Source organism: Dama dama, chromosome 3 (assembly GCF_033118175.1).
Source record: "Dama dama isolate Ldn47 chromosome 3, ASM3311817v1, whole genome shotgun sequence".
Lineage (NCBI taxonomy): Eukaryota > Metazoa > Chordata > Mammalia > Artiodactyla > Cervidae > Dama > Dama dama.
In genome coordinates, this window is record NC_083683.1 from 39198461 (window position 1) to 39215622 (window position 17162).

At 40.3% G+C, this 17162-nt stretch overlaps 1 protein-coding gene across 1 annotated transcript in view; it reads left to right on the plus strand.

The window, feature by feature from the left end:
* Positions 1–17162, plus strand: part of PLEKHG7 (pleckstrin homology and RhoGEF domain containing G7) — an 86261-nt gene that overhangs the window by 22133 nt on the left and 46966 nt on the right. The window contains exons 5-6 of the mRNA XM_061133142.1: positions 12982–13080; positions 13989–14132. Coding sequence (XP_060989125.1) covers positions 12982–13080; positions 13989–14132 — 243 coding nt within the window. The remainder of the gene's footprint in view (positions 1–12981; positions 13081–13988; positions 14133–17162) is intronic.

Sequence of the window (17162 nt, forward strand, 5' to 3'; positions counted from 1 at the left end):
AGTAGTCTAGTGGGCTTCCCTTATAGCTCAGTTGGTAAAGAATCTGCCTGCAATGCAGGAGACCTGGATTTGATCCCTGGGTTGGGAAGATCCCCTGGAGAAGGGAAAGGTTACCCTCTCCAGTATTCTGGCCTGGAGAATTCCATGGACTGTGTAGTCCATGGGGTCAGAAAGAGTCAGACACAACTGAGTGACTTTCACTTTAGAGATGATTTAAAGTATATGAGAAGATATGTGTAGACTATATGAAAATACTTTTTATATAAGGGACTTTAGCATCTGTACATTTTGGTATCTGAAGAGGTCCTAGAACCAGTCCCCCTAGGATACTGAGGGCTGACTATATACCAGTTTATTCCAGTTCCATATCACCAGTGTCTACTACAAACTTTCATCCCACCTACCTCTTAGGTATTTTTTAATTGGAGGAAAATTGCTTTACGATGTTGTGATGGTTTCTGTAGTACAATGCTAATCAGTCATAATTGCGCATATACCTCCTTCCTCTTAAGCCTCCATCCCCTCCTCTGATCCCACCCCTCAAGATCATCACAGACCATCTAGCTGGGTAACCTGTGTTATGTAACAGCTTCTCACCAGGTACCTATTAATGTATGGTACCTATTAGGTACATGGTAGTGTATATATGGTACTGGCACAAAAACAGAAATATAGACCAATGGAACAAGATAGACAGCCCAGAGATAAACCCACTCCATTTGTTCCACTCTCTCCTTCCCCCACTATGTCCAGAAGTCAATTATCTATATCTGCATCTCCATTCTGCCCCGCCAATAGGTTCATCGATACCATTTTTCTAGATTCCATGCATGTGTTAATATACGATATTTTTTTTTTCTTTCTGACTTCACTCTGTATGACAGGCTCTAGGTTCATCCATCTCACTAGAACTGACTCAAATTTGTTTCCTTTTATGACTGAGTAATATTCCATTGTGTATATGAACCACATCTTCTTTATCCATTCATCTGTCAGTGGACATCTAGGTTGCTTCTCTGCCCTACCTGTTGTAAATAGTGCTGCTATGAACTTTAGGATACATGTGTCTTTTTCAGTTATGGTGTTCTCAGAGTATGTGCCCAGTAGTGGGATTGCTGGGTCATATGGTAGTTTTATTCCTAGTTTTTTAAGAAATTTCTATGCTGTTCTCCATACATCAGTATGAAATCTCCCATACTGTTACATATAGTGGCTGTATCAATTTACTTTCCCACCAAACAGTGCAAGAGGGTTCCCTTTTCTTGCACATCATTTCTAGCATTTACTGTTGGTAGGTTTTTGGATGATGGCCTTTCTGATTGGTGTGAGGTGATACATCATTGTAGTTTTGATTTGAATTTCTCTAGTAATTAGTGATATTCAGTGTCTTCATGTGTTTATTGGCCATCTGTATGTCTTCTTTGGAGAAATGTCTGTTAAGGTCTTCTGCCTGTTTTTGATTGGGCTGGGTTTTTTTTTCTTTTCTGATATTGCACTGTATGAGCTGCTTATATATTTTGGAGATTAATCCTTTGTCAGTTGTTTCATATACCATTATTTTCTCCCATTCTGAGTTCTCTAGTGCTCAGTCGTGTGCAAATCTTGCTGACCCCATTGGTCGTAGCCTGCCAGGCCCTTCTGTCCGTGGGATTCCCAGATGAGAATACTGGAGTGGGTTGCCATTTCCTTCTGTCATCTTCAGGGTTGTCTTTTAATCTTGTCTATTGTTTCCCTTGCTGTGCAAAAGCGTTTAAGTTTCATTAGGTTCCATTTGTTTGTTTTTGTTTTTATTTCCGTTACTCTAGGAGGTAGGTCAAATAGAATCTTGCTGTGATTTACGTGTACTGCCTAAGTTTTCCTCTAAGAGCTTTATAGTTTCTAGCCTTATATTTAAGTCCTTAATCCATTTTCAGTTTATTTTTGTGTAAGGTGTTAGGAAGTGTTCTGTTTTCATTCTTTTACATATGTCCAGTCTTCCCAGCACCACTTATTAAAAAGGCTATCTTTGCCCCATTATATATTCTTGCCTCTTTAGTCAAAGATAAGGTGCCCATAGGTACATGGGTTTATCTCTGGGCTGTCTATCTTGTTCCATTGGTCTATATTTCTGTTTTTGTGCCAGTACCATACTGTCTTGATGACTGTAGCTTCATAGTATAGTCTGAAGCCAGGAAGATTGATTCCTCTTGTTCTGTTTTTTCCTTCTCAAGGTTGCTTTAGCTATTCAGGGTCTTTCATGTTTCCTTATAGACTGAAATTTATTATTCTAGTTCTGTGAAAAACACCATTGGTAGTTTGAAAATGATTGCATTGAATCCGTACATTGCTTTGGATAGTATAGTCATCTTTACAATATTGATTCTTCCAATCCAAGAGCATGGTGTATTTTTCCATCTGTGTCATGTTTAATTTCTTTCATCAGTGTATTATAGTTCTCTGAAATAGAGGTCTTTTGTCTCTTTAAATAGGTTTTTTCCTAGATATTTTACTCTTTTTATTACAATGTTGAATGGGCTTGTTTCCTTAATTTCTCTTTCTGATTTTTCATAGTGTATAGGAATGCAGAGGATTTCTGTGTATTAATTTTATATCCTGCAGCTTTACTATATTCATTGATTAGCTCTAATAAGTTTCTCATGGCATCTTTAGGGCTTTCTATGTATAAAGATTAAATATCATGTTATTTGAAAACAGTGAGAGTTTTACTTTTTATTTCCATTCTGCATTCCTTTTCTTTCCTTTTCTTTGGATGCTGTGGCTAGGAGAGGACTTCCAAAACTATGTTGAATAGTAATGGTTAGAACGGGCACCCTTGTCTTGTTCCTGTTCTTAGAGTTAATGCTATCAGTTTTTCACCACTGAGAATAATGTTTTCTGTGGGTTTGTTGTATATGGCCTTTATTATGTTGAGGTATGTTCCTTCTGTGCCTACTTTCTGGAGAGTTTTTATCATAAATAATAAAAATTTTGAATTTTGAACAATAAGTGTTGAATTTTATCAAAAGATTTCTCTGCATCTATTGAGATGATCATATGGTTTTTACCTTTCAGTTTGTTAGTATGGTGTATCACATTGATTGATTTGCATATGTTGAAGAATCCTTGCATCTCTGGGGTAAAGCCCACTTGATCATGATGCATAATCCTTTTAATGTGTTGTTGGATTCTGTTTGTTAGAATTTTGTTGAGGATTTTTGCATCTTGTTCACCAGTGATATTGGCATATAATTTTCTTTTTTTGTGTTATTGTTGTCTGGTTTTGGTATGAGGGTAAAGGTGGCCTCATAGAATTGAGTTTGGGAATCTTCCTTCCTCTGCAATTTTCTGGAAGAGTTTGAGCAAGATAGGTGTTACCTCTTCTCTAACTTTTGGCAGAATTCACCTGTGAAGCCATCTGGTCCTGGGCTTTTGTTTGTTGGAAAATTTTTAATCACCATTTCTATTTCCATGCTTGTGATTCATCTGTTCATATTTTTTATTTTTTCCTGGCCTAGTTTTGTTAGATTATACTTTTCTAAGAATTTGTCCATTTCTACCAGGTTGTCCATTTTATTTCATATAGTTGCTCTTATGATCCTCTGTATCTTTGTATTGTCTGTTGTAACTTCTCCTTTTTTATTTCCAGTTTTATTGATTTGAGTCTTCTTTTTTTTTGATGAGTCTGGCTGATAGTTTGTCGATTATTTTTGTCTTCTTAAAGAACCAGCTTTAGTTTTATTGATCTTTGCTTTTGTCTCTTTCATTTCTTTTTCACTTATTTCTGCTCTGATCTTTATGATTTCTTTACTTCTACTAACTTTGGGAGCTTTGTTCTCTTTCTAGTTACTTTAGATGTAAGGTTAGATTTTTTTTTTTTTTTTTTTTGGTGTTTCTCTTGTTTCTTGAGGTAGACTTGTATTGCTGTAAACTCCCCTCTTAGCACTGCTTTTACTGCATCCCGTAGGTTTGGGGTTATCATGTTTTCACTGTCATGTGTTTCTAAAAATCTTTCTTCTACTAACTCTGGGGGTGGGTTGTTCTTTTTGTATTGGGTTAGGTGTAAGATTACATTGTTTATTTGATGTTTCTCTTGTTTCTTGAGGTAGGCTTGTATTGCTGCAAACTTCCCACTTAGCATTGCTTTTGCTGCATCCCATAGGTCTTGAGTTGTCATGTTTTCACTTTGTCGTTCCTCTTTGATTTCTTCAGTGACCTCTTGTTTATTCAAAAGCGTATTGTTTGGCCTCCATATGTTTGTGTTTTTTAGTTTGTTTGTTTTTTTCCCCTGTAGTTGGTAAACACAGCCTTACAGCATTGTGGTCAGAAAAGATGCTTGAAATGATTCCAGTTTTTTTTAATTTACCAAGGCTTTATTTATGACACAGGATATGATCTATCCTGGAGACTGTTCCATGTGTACTTGGGAAAAAAGTGAAATCTACTGTTTTGGATTGAAATGCCCTGTAGATACCAATTAGGTCCAACTGGTCCAACATATCATGTAAAGCTTATGTTTCCTTATTAATTTTCTCTCTGGATGATCTGTTCATTGGTGTGAGTGGGTGTTAAAGTCCCCCACTACTATTTTGTTACTGTCGATTTCCCCTTTAATAATTGTTAGCATTTGCCTTATGTATTGAGGTGCTCTATGTTGGGTACATATATATTTATAATTTTTATGTCTTATTCAACTGATCCCTTGATCATTATGTAGTATCCTTCCTATCTCTTATAATGGTCTTTATTTTGAAGTCTATTTTATCTGAGGAGTATTGCTACTCCCTTTTTCTTTTGATTTTTCTTTGCAGGGAATACCTTTTTCCAATCCCTCACCTTCAGTCTGTATGTGTCCCTAGGTCTAAATTAGGTCCCTTGTAGAGAGAATATATTGGGGTCTAGTTCTTGTATCCATTCAGCAAGTCTTTATCTTTTGGTTGAAGCATTTAGTCCATTTTCGTTTAAGGTAATTATTAATATGTATGATCCTGTTACCTTTTACTTTTCTGTTTTGGGTGTTTTTTTTAATAGGCTTTTTGTTTCTCTTGTGTTTCCTGTCTACAGAAGCTCCTTTAAGATTTGCTCTAAAGCTAATTTGGTGGTGCTGAATTCTCTTTTGCTTATCTGTAAAGCTTTTGATTTTTCCTTCAAAACTGAATGAGATCTTGCTGGATACAGTAATCTTGGTTGTACATTTTTTTCCTCTCATCATTTTCAGTATATCCTGCCATTCCCTTATGACCTGCAGAATTTCTGTTGCAAGATCAGCTGTTAGCCTTGTGGGGATCCCCTTATATGTTATTTTTTGCTTTTACCTTGCTGCTTTTGACGTTTTTTCTTTGTGTTTAACTATCATTGCTGTGATTAATATGTCTTGGCATATTTCTATTTGAGTTCATTCTGTATGGGACTTCCTGGACTTGGGTGGCTGCTTCCTTTCCCATGTTAGGGAAGTTTCCAACTATAGTCTCCTCAAATATTTTCTCAGACCCTTTGTTTTCCTCTTCTTCTTCTGTTGTTGTTCATTTGCTCAGTCTTGTCTGACTCTTTGTGACCCCGTGGACTGCAGCAGGCCAGGCTTCCCTGTCTTTCACCTTCTCCCAGAGCTTGCTTAAACTCATGTCCATTGAGTCAATGATGCCATCCAACCATCTCATCCTCTCTTGTCCCCTTCTCCTCCTGCCTTCAATCTTTCCCAGCATCAGGGTCTTTTCTGATTAGTCACTTCTTCCCATCAGGTGGCAAAGTATTGGAACTTCAGCTTCAGGATCAGTCCTTCCAATGAACATTTAGCACTGATTTCCTTTATCATGGACTTGTTTGATCTCCTTGCAATCCAAGGGACTCTCAAGAGTCTTCTCCAACACCACAGTTCGAAAGCATCTTCATCACTCAGCCTTCTTTATGGTCCAACTCTCACATCCATACATGACTATTGGAAAAACCATAGCTTTGACCATACCAATCTTTGTTGAAAAAGTAATGTCTCTGCTTTTTAATATGCTGTCTAGGTTTGTCATAGCTTTCCTTCCAAGGAGCAAACATCTTTTAATTTCATGGCTGCAGTCACCATCTGCAGTGATTTTGGAGCCCAAGAAAATAAAGTCTGTCACTGCTTTCACTGTTTCCCCATCCATTTGCCATGAAGTGATGGGACAGGATGCCACGATCTTAGTTTTTTGAATGTTGAGTTTTAAGCCAAACTTTTTCACTCTCCTCTTCCAGTTTCATCAAGGGGTTCTTGAGTTCCTCTTCTCTTTCTGCTTATTAGGGTAGTGTCATCTGCTTATCTGAGGTTGTTGATATTTCTCCCAGCAATCTTGCTTTCAACTTGAGCTTCATCCAGCCTGGCATTTTGCATGATGTACTCTGCATAGAAGTTAAATAAACAGAGTGACAATATACAGCCTTGACATACTCCTTTCCCAATTTAGAACCAGGCTGTTGCTCCATGTCCAGTTCTAACTGTTGCTTCTTGGCCTGCATACAGATTTCTCAGGAGGCAGGTCAGGTGGTCTGGTATTCCCATCTCTTTCAGAATTTTCCACAGTTTGTTGTGATCCACATAGTCAAAGGCTGTGGCATAGTTAATAAAGCAGAAGTAGATGTTTTTCTGAAAGTCCCTTGCTTTTTCTATGATCCGGTGAATGTTGGCAATTTGATATCTGATTCTTATGCCTTTTCTAAATCCCGCTTGTATATCTGGAAATTCTCAGTTCACATACTGTTGAAGCCTAGCTTGAAGGATTTTGAGCAGCACCTTACTAGCATGTGGAATAAGCGCAATTGTGCAGTAGTTTGAACATGCTTTGACATTGTCTTCTTTGAAATTGGAATGAACACTGACCTTTTCCAGACCTATGGCCACTGCTGAGTTTTCCAAATTTGCTGGCGTATTGAGTGTAGCACTTGAAATAGCATCATCTTTTAGTATTTGAAATAACTCAGCTGGAATTCAGTTACCTCCACTAGCTTTGTTTCTAGTAATGCTTCCTAAAGCCTACTTCACTTCACACTCTAGACTGACTGGCTCTAAGTGAGTCATGTAAGTAATGTCTGGCTCTAACACCGTTGTGGTTATACAGGTCATTAAGACCTTTTTTTGTATGGTTCCTCTGTGTATTCTTGGCCCTTCTTAATATCTTCTGCTTCTGTTAGTTCCATCCCATTTCTGTCCTGTATTGTGCCCATCTTTGCATGAAATGTTCCCTCGGTATCTCTGATTTCTTGAGGAGATCTCCAGTCTTTCCCATTCTGTTGTTTTCACCTCTTTGCATTGTTCCCTTAAGAAGACTTTCTTATTGTTCTTCTCATTGAAGGTCCTTGTTAAACATTTCTCATATCTTCTTGATCATAAATAGAATGCCTTCATTCTATTTATCTGTGCCTCCATTTTATTTTCAAGATTTTGGGTCATCTTTACTATCATTACTCTGAATTCCTTTTCAGGTAGACAGCCTATTTCCTCTTCATTTGTTTGGTCTTGTGGGTTTTTACCATGTTCCTTCATCTGCTGCATGTTTCTCTGTCTTCTTATTTCATGTAGTTTGCTGTGTTTGGAGCCTCCTTTCTGCAGGCTGGAAGGGCATAGTTCCTGCCTGTGGAACCTGCCCCCCGTGGGTGGTATTGGACCAGTGCCTTGTGAAGGCCTCCTGATTGAGGGGACTTGTACCTGTCATCTGGTGGATGGAACTGAACCTTGTCTCTCTGAAGGGCTGTGTTTTGTCCAGCAGTGTGTTTGGGGTGTCTCTGAGCGTGGTGTGGCTTTCGGCAGCCTGTCTGCTAATGGGCAGGGTTATGTTCCTATTTTGCTGGAGAGTTGGCATGAGGCGTCTGGCACTGAAGCTTACTGGCTTTTGGGTGGGGCCAGGTCTTAGTGTTGAGATAAAGGCCTTTGGGAGAACTCTTGCCAAATAATGTCTCATGGAGTTGGGGATTCTCTGGTGGTCCAAAGTCCTGGAATTGAGTCTTCCAACTTGGAGATTCAAGCATGACCTCTTACTGTAGCACCAAGACTTCACAGACCACACAGAAGACAAAACTCCAAGACAGTTGGTGAAAGCAACACTTACCAAACAAGAACACCCAAAGAAACTCACAGACTTGTAAAGAGAATAGAGAAAAAAGAGTAAAAACAGATATCAAAGACAAAGAGAGCAGTCAAGCCAATAAAGAAATCCATAAATGAAAATGAATACTAAAAACTAGACTAGCAAAAAGACAAAATAAAAAATATGGGGGGGAAATGCAGTATAACTAAAGAGTATTGGAAAAATAGGAAAAAAGTAAAGTAGGTTTATTTAAAAATAAGGTGTTTTTTAAAAAGGAAAAAGTAAGTTAAAAAGTAAAAATTAAAGGAATAATAAAGAACATTACAATACAAACGGAGAGAGTGGTATAAGAATAATGTCCTCCTGAGTCCTCCATTGTCCTCTCCACATGGTGTGCACCAGTCTGCCTGCTCAGAAAGTCCTCCAGTATTTCTGGGAAAGTCTCTGAACCTGCTGTGGATGCTGTGGGGTCAGCCCAGACTCAGATCTGGCCTTACTCTCGCTTGTTCCCCAAATCCACAGTTTCCCCCAAAGTCTAGAGTCTCAGGCTAATTGCAGAGATTTAATCTGCTGCACTTACGGATACAGGAGTGAATTCCCATCCTCCTCTTTATTCACACAGCCCCTGGTGCTCCACTTTGGTTTGGGGCCCACCTCTGTTTGTAGGCCACCCTCAAGTGTCTTCCCCACACAGACCAGAGGGGGCAGAAGTAGCAGCTCATTAAGACTCACTTGCTCAGTCAGGCTGGGAAGAAGAAGGGCTTTGGAAGCCTCAGATGGGGAGTGCCTGCTGCAGCCAAGGCCTATGGGAAGTTTCCACAGTCTGATGTGGGTCGTGCACTATCCCAGGGGATTGGCCCAAGTCTTGGGTCTCTCAGTAGAGCTAATTGCATGGGCTCCCAGGGAGGTATGGGTTGTAACCTGTGCCTGCTCACAGCCTGATGATAGCTGCTCCTTCTAGAGTTGGGACTGCAGTAGCAGTATTTTGTCCCCTACCTCAGGCCTTCTCCGTGGCTTTGGCAGTGGCCAGTTGGCTTGCATTCCCCACTCTGGAATCATAAACTGCAGTTGCATCTAGTTCTGCCACTAGTGCTCACTGGCTTAGGTGGTAGCTTTGGCCAGGCATATCTATCTCTTCTTCAGTCACTAAGTTGTGTCCGACTCTTTGCCACCATTAACTGCAGCACACAAGGCTTTCCTGTCCTTCACTGTCTCCCAAAGTTAGCTCAAACTCATGTTCATTGAGTCAGTAGTGCCATCTAACCATCTCATCCTCTGTCACCCCCTTCTCCTCTTTGTCCTCAATCTTTCCCAGCATCAGGGTCTTTTCCAGTGAGACGGCTTTTCACATCAGGTAGACAAAGTATTGAAGCTTCAGCATCAGTCCTTCCAATGAATATTCAGGGTTGATTTTCAGTAGGATTGGCTGGCTGGATCTCCTTGCTGTCCAAGGGACTTTCAAGTGTCTTCTCCAACATCACAGTCCAAAAGCATCAATTCTTGGGTGCTCAGCCTTCTTTATGGTCCAACTCTCACATCCATATATGAGTACTAGAAAAACCATAGCTTTGACCATGTGGACTTGTGTCAGCCAAGTGATGTCTCTGCTTTTGAATATGCTGTCTAGATTTATCATAACTTTTCTTCCAAGGAGCAAGCGTGTTTTAATTTCATGGTTGCGGTCACCATCTGCAGTAATATTGAAGCCCAAGACCTGTCTGTCACTGTTTCCATTGTTTCCTCATCTATTTGCCATGAAATGATGGGACTGGATGCCATTATGTTAGTTTTTTGAATGTTGAATTTCAAGCCAGTTTTTCACTCTCCTCTTTTACCCTCATCAAGAGGTTCTTGAGTTCCTCTTCAGTTTCTGCCATTAGAGTGGTATCATCTGCATATCTGAGGTTGTTGGTATTTCTCCCAGCAGTCTTTATTCCAGCTTGAGCTTCATCCAGCCTGGCATTTTGCATGATGTACTCTTATTTATAAGCTAAATAACCATGTCTAGTTCTAACTGTTGCTTCCGGTCCTGCATGCAAGTTTCTCAGGAGGCAGATTAGATGGTCTGGTATTTACATCTCTAAGACTTTTCCATGGTTTGTTGTAATCTACACAATCAAAGGCTGTAGTAGTCAATGAAGCAGAAGTAGATGTATTTTTGGAATTCCTTTGCTTTTTCTATGATCCAACAAATGTTGGTAAATTGATCTCTGATTCCTCTGCCTTTTCTAAATCCAGGTTGTACTTCTGGAAGGTCTTGGTTCACGTATTGTTGAAGTCTAGCCTGAAGGATTTTGAGCATTACCTTGCAAGTGAAATGAGTGCAATTGTGTGGCAGTTTGAACATTCTTTGGCATTGCCCTTCTTTGAGATTGGAATGAAGAGTGATCTTTTCCAGTCCTTTGGCCATTGCCGAGTTTCCCAAATTTGTGGCATATTGAGCACAGCACTTTAACAGCATCTTCTTTTAGGATTTGAAATAGCCCAGTTGAAATTCCATCACTTCCACTGTCTTTTTTCATGGTAATTCTTCCCAAGGCCCATTTGACTTCACACTCTAAGATATCTGACTGTAGGGGAGTGATCACACCATCATGGTTATCTGGGTCATTAAGACCTTTTTTGTACAGTTCTGTATATATCTGCCTCTGGGGATGGGCAATTCACAGCTGTTGCTCATCGCACCTATGGCATTTTTGAAGGTGAGTTCCTGTGATCCGCCAATGCAGGGAGTTAGAGGCTCCCTGCTGCAACGATCTCTTGCCTCTCTGAGAGGCCCAGTCTTTTCCCTGGACTCCCTCAGCTGTATCTTACTAGCCTTCTCAGAATATCTTCAGAGCAGTCAACACTGGTGCTCTTCCTGGGGTCCTGCTCCTGAAGCCTGCGCACCCAGCCCCCACTCACAACAGTGGGCATGAGTGCAAGCCACTCCTCAGCTGGGAAGTGCTGTTTGGCAACGAACTCTGTGGTGAATTCTCTCTGTTTGCCTTCTGAGCACCTGTTGCTTTGTTCCCCTCTGAGGTTCCCAAACTCCCCCTTGTCCTCACCTGTGAGGAGATTTCTGAATGTCCTGGAACTTTTCCTCCTTCACAGTTCCCTCCCCAGAGTGCTGGTCCCCATCCCAAAATCTTTTTTTTTTTTAAAATCTTTATCTTTTGCCCTACCTCATTCTGAGAAGATTGGCTTTCCTTTTTGGAAGTCAAGGATCTTCTGCTAGCATTCAGAACGTATTCTGTATGAGCTGATCCACTTGCAGATGTATTTTTGATGTATTTGTGGGGAGGAGGTTGATCTCCCCATCTTATTCCTCCGCCATCTTGAAAGTCCCCCCACCTCTTAGTTATTAAATTCGAGCCCTGAGGATTAACCTTGACTTATTTTCTTTCTCTTCTATATTCTCTCAAATACCCTTAACATCTTCTCATTGCCTCTCCACCAGAAGCCAGTGCCACCATAGCGGAAGGAGCACAGCTTTCAGCAGTGGGTCTGTAACTCTAAAGTTAGCATTTCCTTTGAGAGGACTGTCCCTTCCCTTCTCACTATCATATCCACCAAGCACTTTGGTCAGGAGGTTGGTCAGATCCTTAGCCACAGTGAGTGTTCTTCAAGGTAGAGGGCTGGCGCCCACTTTCCCCATGTCCAGTCCATCTTCCATTGCCTCTGCTTCCGTATTTTCCAACTGACTGCTCATTTTTAAATTCCACAACATGCAGTCAACTATGGTTTCAGACATCAACGAAAGGTACATGTCCCAATTGCTATAGGAGGTCCCCAGCCAGCTCCAAGATTTCTCTGCTACTATGACGTTAATAAGTCTCTAATAAGTTTCTTTTTTTGGTGCCATAACCCTAGCAGAGAATTCAGCCATGGCCTTTAGCACTTTGTGAAATTGTTACAGGGTTGCCTTTCTGACACAGGGAGCTACATCCCCACAATAGCAGATAAGCCTTCCTTCTCTGGCTCCTTTACCTGAAGTTGAATGATGCCCACCAAACCACTTAGATCCAAGCTAGCATCATGAACCCTGAAGCAATACAGCAAGTTAAAATGTCGTTTGTGATAAACGTTCATCTGAAAGTCAGCCAAGTTGACTTTAAAAAGCCTCACATTATTATTTGATAGCTTCTTCCTGGTTTAGTTGCTAAAATGAACTCTTAAAATGAGTAATTCATGATGTTGCAAGAGAATAGTGAATGAGTCAGAAAAATTAAAAAGTCACAATAGAGTAAGTTTCAAAAGGATATATGAATGTGATACCATTAAAAATTAATTATAAATACAATAAGAAAAATGTTTTCAGTAGATACCTGGGGGTGTGGGGAGCCAGTGGAGATTACAGGTAATTTTGATTTTCTTTGTAGTTTTGTTTCTCAAGTTTTCTATAGCAACCATATATCACCTTTGAACCTGATTCTTTTGACTAATATTATTTAAAAATAAAAATTATAACAAAAATAAGTAGATGTTCCACTCTAAGGAAACGAGAGTTCCTAGCAGATCCTGGTATTCTCCAGCTGAGAATTACTGTATTGGGAAGTTCCTTTAACACTCTGGACTTTATTTAGTCATCTGCTAAATGAGGGGTTGAACTAAGATCTCCAGGGTCCCTTCTGATGGTAAAGTCCATCAGAAAAGTTAGACTGTGAAGGCCTGGCTTTTGCAGGGTGCGCACTAGACAGAAATCGATCTGTTTTTATGGCTCCGGCTTTTTTTTTTTTTTTAAATTAGTAAAATGAGAGGTTTGTATCAGCCATGTTCACCAGCCTGTCTGACATTCTGAACTCCTGTGGGTCAGACTCGCTCAGAAATGGCTTTTCACCTATTAGTGATTCATAGACAAAATGTGCAGCCTGATCTCCTGCATGTGGGACCATGAAACAAAGATGCTGAGGCTACTAGAGGTGTATCATTAAAAGAATTCAAGTTTGAAAATCCTGTTCTTACAATCTCTTAGCAGGGCAAAGACAAGCACAAGCTTATATCTGATCTGGAAGACTGCCTGTCCTCTTTGAAGATTACAGACTTCAGGGACTATGAGTTCCACACCCTGAAGGTATCTCCTGATTTGTTTTCTGTGTGGCTTCTTTTTTTATTTTCGTCAGTATTATAAGATGTCAGATTATTGTGTTTTTCATAATAATAGCAAAGTGCAGGAGAGAAGCCCAGACCAGGGTGGAAGGAGGTCTGCTCTCTCTAAAGCACACTGAAACCTTGGGAATGTCATTTTATCTTAAATAAAGTGATGGACATGAGAGTACTTTGTACTCTTGTACGAAGTCCTGTACAAGTGTTAATAGTTGTTACAACTCTTCTCCTCAGTAGGCCTTCATTTCCTCATTTGAAAAATAAGCTGGTTTTTATAAAACAATTTCTAATGGTCTCTTTAAACTCTCATTTCATGATTCTTTAGTAGTTAATTTCAGCAAGTGTTACTCGTGGAACCTGGATCAGATTTCCCAGTTCTGGGTTTGGGATTCTTTTTAAACTGTAAATAACGTGTCCATCCCATGCATGGGAGGAATTGATACCCCAAAGTCATGCAGAAAGAACTGTGGTTTGGGTGCCTCTACCCAGAGGGGTGGGCTTCCTGGTGACTCAGACAGTAAAGAATCTGCCTGCAATGCAGGAGACCCAGGTTCCATCCCTGGGTCAGGAAGATCAACCCCTGAGTTGAAAAGATCCCCTGAAGAAGGGAATGCCTCCCCACTCCAGTTGGAGAATTCCATGGTCATAGGAACCTGGTAGACTGCAGTCCATGGGGTCCCAAAAGGTCAGACAGGACTGAGCAACTAACACTTTCAAAGGTTTTCACTTGCATCCAGAGGGGTGCCTGGGGCTCGCAATGGGAAATCATGATTTGAGGGATTGCTTGTTTCTGCTGCACTACAAGTCCAAGAAAGGACAACAGGTCAGCCCATCGAGGTGGAAACATTTTGTTCTCTCTTTTTCTCCCACATACAGGATAAGACCTGGAGTGAAGTCATGGAAATGCATCAGAAACTTCCTACTAATCAATTAGACTTGAGAAAGCAGCAAGAGGCTGTGTGGGAACTCTTCACGAGTGAATGCACTTATTTTTTGGACCATTTATTAGTTCTTAAGATGGTAATGCTGGCTTTAATTTTTGTTAGATGGAAAATGTTGGTTCTTTGGGGACTTTTTTTTTTTTTCCATGCTGAAGAAAGGTGGGAGCCTCCCCTCTTTCAGGGAATCTTAAGGAAATTTTATTTATCTTTGGTTATTTGCAGCTTGGTTTCTCTCCATTCTTTTCTTAAACATAGACTCTGAGGATTGGGTGAGACCTTCTCCGTAAACTAGTGCAGCTGTCCATGTGATGTCTGAATCTCTTCTGCCTGATTCGCACCCTGTGTTTACACGCTGTTCAAGTCAGGAAGCTCACAACCACCCTCAAGGCAGCCATTCCATCTCTGATCAGCTTGCTGTTTGGGCTCTTTTACTCCCTTCTGGTCAGTCCCAGGCATTTTGTCAGCTATGGAGCCACAGTCACAGATTTCCAAGACAACCATCCATGTGTAACACAAGGGACTTGGATTATACAGTGTGTTCATGATGTCTGTCAGGAAAATGGTGCCCCTGAAGTTGTGCCGTGCAGTGGTCCTGATCTGGGGAGGCTCTGAACAGAGAACTCCTTGTAGAAGAACCACAGGGCAAGGGATAGGAAGGGAGAAAATTCCTTCTAAGACCACAGGGGAGGACGGACCACATTGCTCCCAAGGTTGCCTCTGCCCATAAGCACTTTCGAATCCTGGCATCTCTCATACCCAGGAAAAGGCACTGCCTTAGGAGACATGAGCACCAAGTCCTAGGTCTGCCTCTGACTTGCCTTGTAAACTTCTGGTCTTCCATTTCATAAAACAGAAGATTCTTTTTGTCAAGGTCCAGATAGTAAATATTTTGGGCTTTGCCAGCCATGTGGTCTTTATTGCAACTACTCAGTTCTTCTGTTGCAGTGTAAAAGAAGCTATAGATAATTTGTAAAGAAATGTGTGTGGCTGTGTTAAAATAACACCTTGTTTACAAAAATGGGTAGCAGACCTGATTTATCCCACAGCATGTCTTTTGTTGTAAGAGGGATGACAATGCCATAAGATACAATCATTGTGACCAGATTAGTTTCCTTTGAAATCTTGGAAGTGCTATACAAATGTTAGTTATTTACTATAAATAATATTTATTGTGTCAGTCATTGCTAAGTACTTTACCAGCAAAATGTAAACAGCAAAGACACTTAGAAAGTTAAAACTTGGAGATTGTTTCAGTTAGGATACAGAAAACTAGTTAAGTAAGACAGTATATTATTGACCCATGTAACCATAAAGCCCAGAGGTGAGAGAGAATACAAGGTTGGTTTGATCAAGGGGCTCAAAATCAAGGACAAAATTTCTTTTCGTCTCTCATCCCTGCCTTCCCTGATCTGAGCTTCATCCTATGGCCAACTTCTGTTATAGTCACAGAGTGGCTGTTGTCCTTGAGGCTATGGAAAGAGTAAGAAATAGAAAGGGGAGGGAGGGAGAGAAAGAGACAGAAATCTTTTCTTAACATTCATAGCCAGAGTCTTGATTTTCGTTCAGTTTGGAGTGGTTTAAGTCACATGCACACTGTTTAACCAGCTACCCTGTTAAGGAAGGAGGGTGCTCGTTGTCTTAAGGCGATCACATTCAAGGAACGAGGAAGGGTGGATACTGAGGTGACAGCTGGGATGATGTTCGGGAAAGGGGAGCACTGAAGCTGGGTGGGGACTGATCGATGTTCACTGCAGAGCACTCACCGCATGAGCTCCACGGCCTTCCTTTGCCCTAATAAACAAGACGAAACTTCCTGTCCCACTGTCAACTACATAAGCTTTTTAAATTAGCATTTTCTGTTTAAAAGAAATTCAATTAGTGTTTGTTTTCAACCCCCCTCCCTGGTATTTAGAGTATATAAGTACCTCCCTTTATGCAATCAATATAAATTTCCCAAAGTTGCTTGTAGATTGGAATTTTGTAACTCAAATTCACTGAAAGACTCGATATTTTTCTTAAATGGCAAAAAATTCTATAAAGCAAAGAATTTTTTAAAATTTATTTTAATTGGAGGCTAATTACAATATTGTGGTGGTTTTTGCCATACATTCACATGAATCAGCCATGGGTGTACATGTGTTCCCCATCCTGACCCTCCCTCCCCATCTCATCCCTCTGGGTTATCCCAGTGCACCAGCCCTGAGCACCCTGTCTCAGGCATCAAACCTGGACTGGCGATCTATTTCACTATGATAATATACATGTTTCAATGCTATTCTCTCAAATCATCCCACCCTCACCTTCTCCCACAGAGTTCAAAAGTCTGTTCTTTACATCTGTGTCTCTGTTGCTGTCTCGCATATAGGGTCATCATTACCATCTTTCTAAATTCCATGTATATGCATTAAGATACTGTATTGGTATTTTTCTTTCTGACTTACTTCGCTATGTATAGTAGGCTCCAGTTTCATCCACCTCATTAGAACTGATTCAAATGCATTATTTTTAATAACTGAGTAATATTCCATTGTGTATATGTACCACAGCTTTCATATCCATTCGTCTGCTGATGGGCATCTAGGTTGCTTCCGTGTCCTGGCTATTGTAAACAGTTAAAGCAGAGAATCTCATAGCACAAAGATGATTTCTTCTAAATGTCTCCAATTTATCTGAAGTCATGATTTCTGTTTCTTACTGCTATATGTTTTAAATGCTTAGAAACTGACAGATTTGTAGACAAATGGTGCTCCCTAGATTGCACGAAGCTCTAAATCAGTGGTTCTCAAAGTGTGGTCCCTGAACCAGCAGCATCAGAATCACTTGGGAATTTGTTAGAAATCCATATTCTCATATCTCATCAGAGACCTTCTGAATCAGAAATGCTTGGGGTAGGGCCTGCTAATCTCTGGTTTAAGAAGGCCTCTAAATGATTCTAATGCAAGTTCAAGAACCATTTACTGCCTTGATTAAGTAATATGGAAATAGGAATTGGAAAACGTTGGTGATCTAAAGCCCAATCTTTTCATACCTGTAATTCTTGACTTATTTGGTCCCTCCGAATGCTTCATCATACTGATACAGAGTATTCCTATTTCAATAAATTGATCTC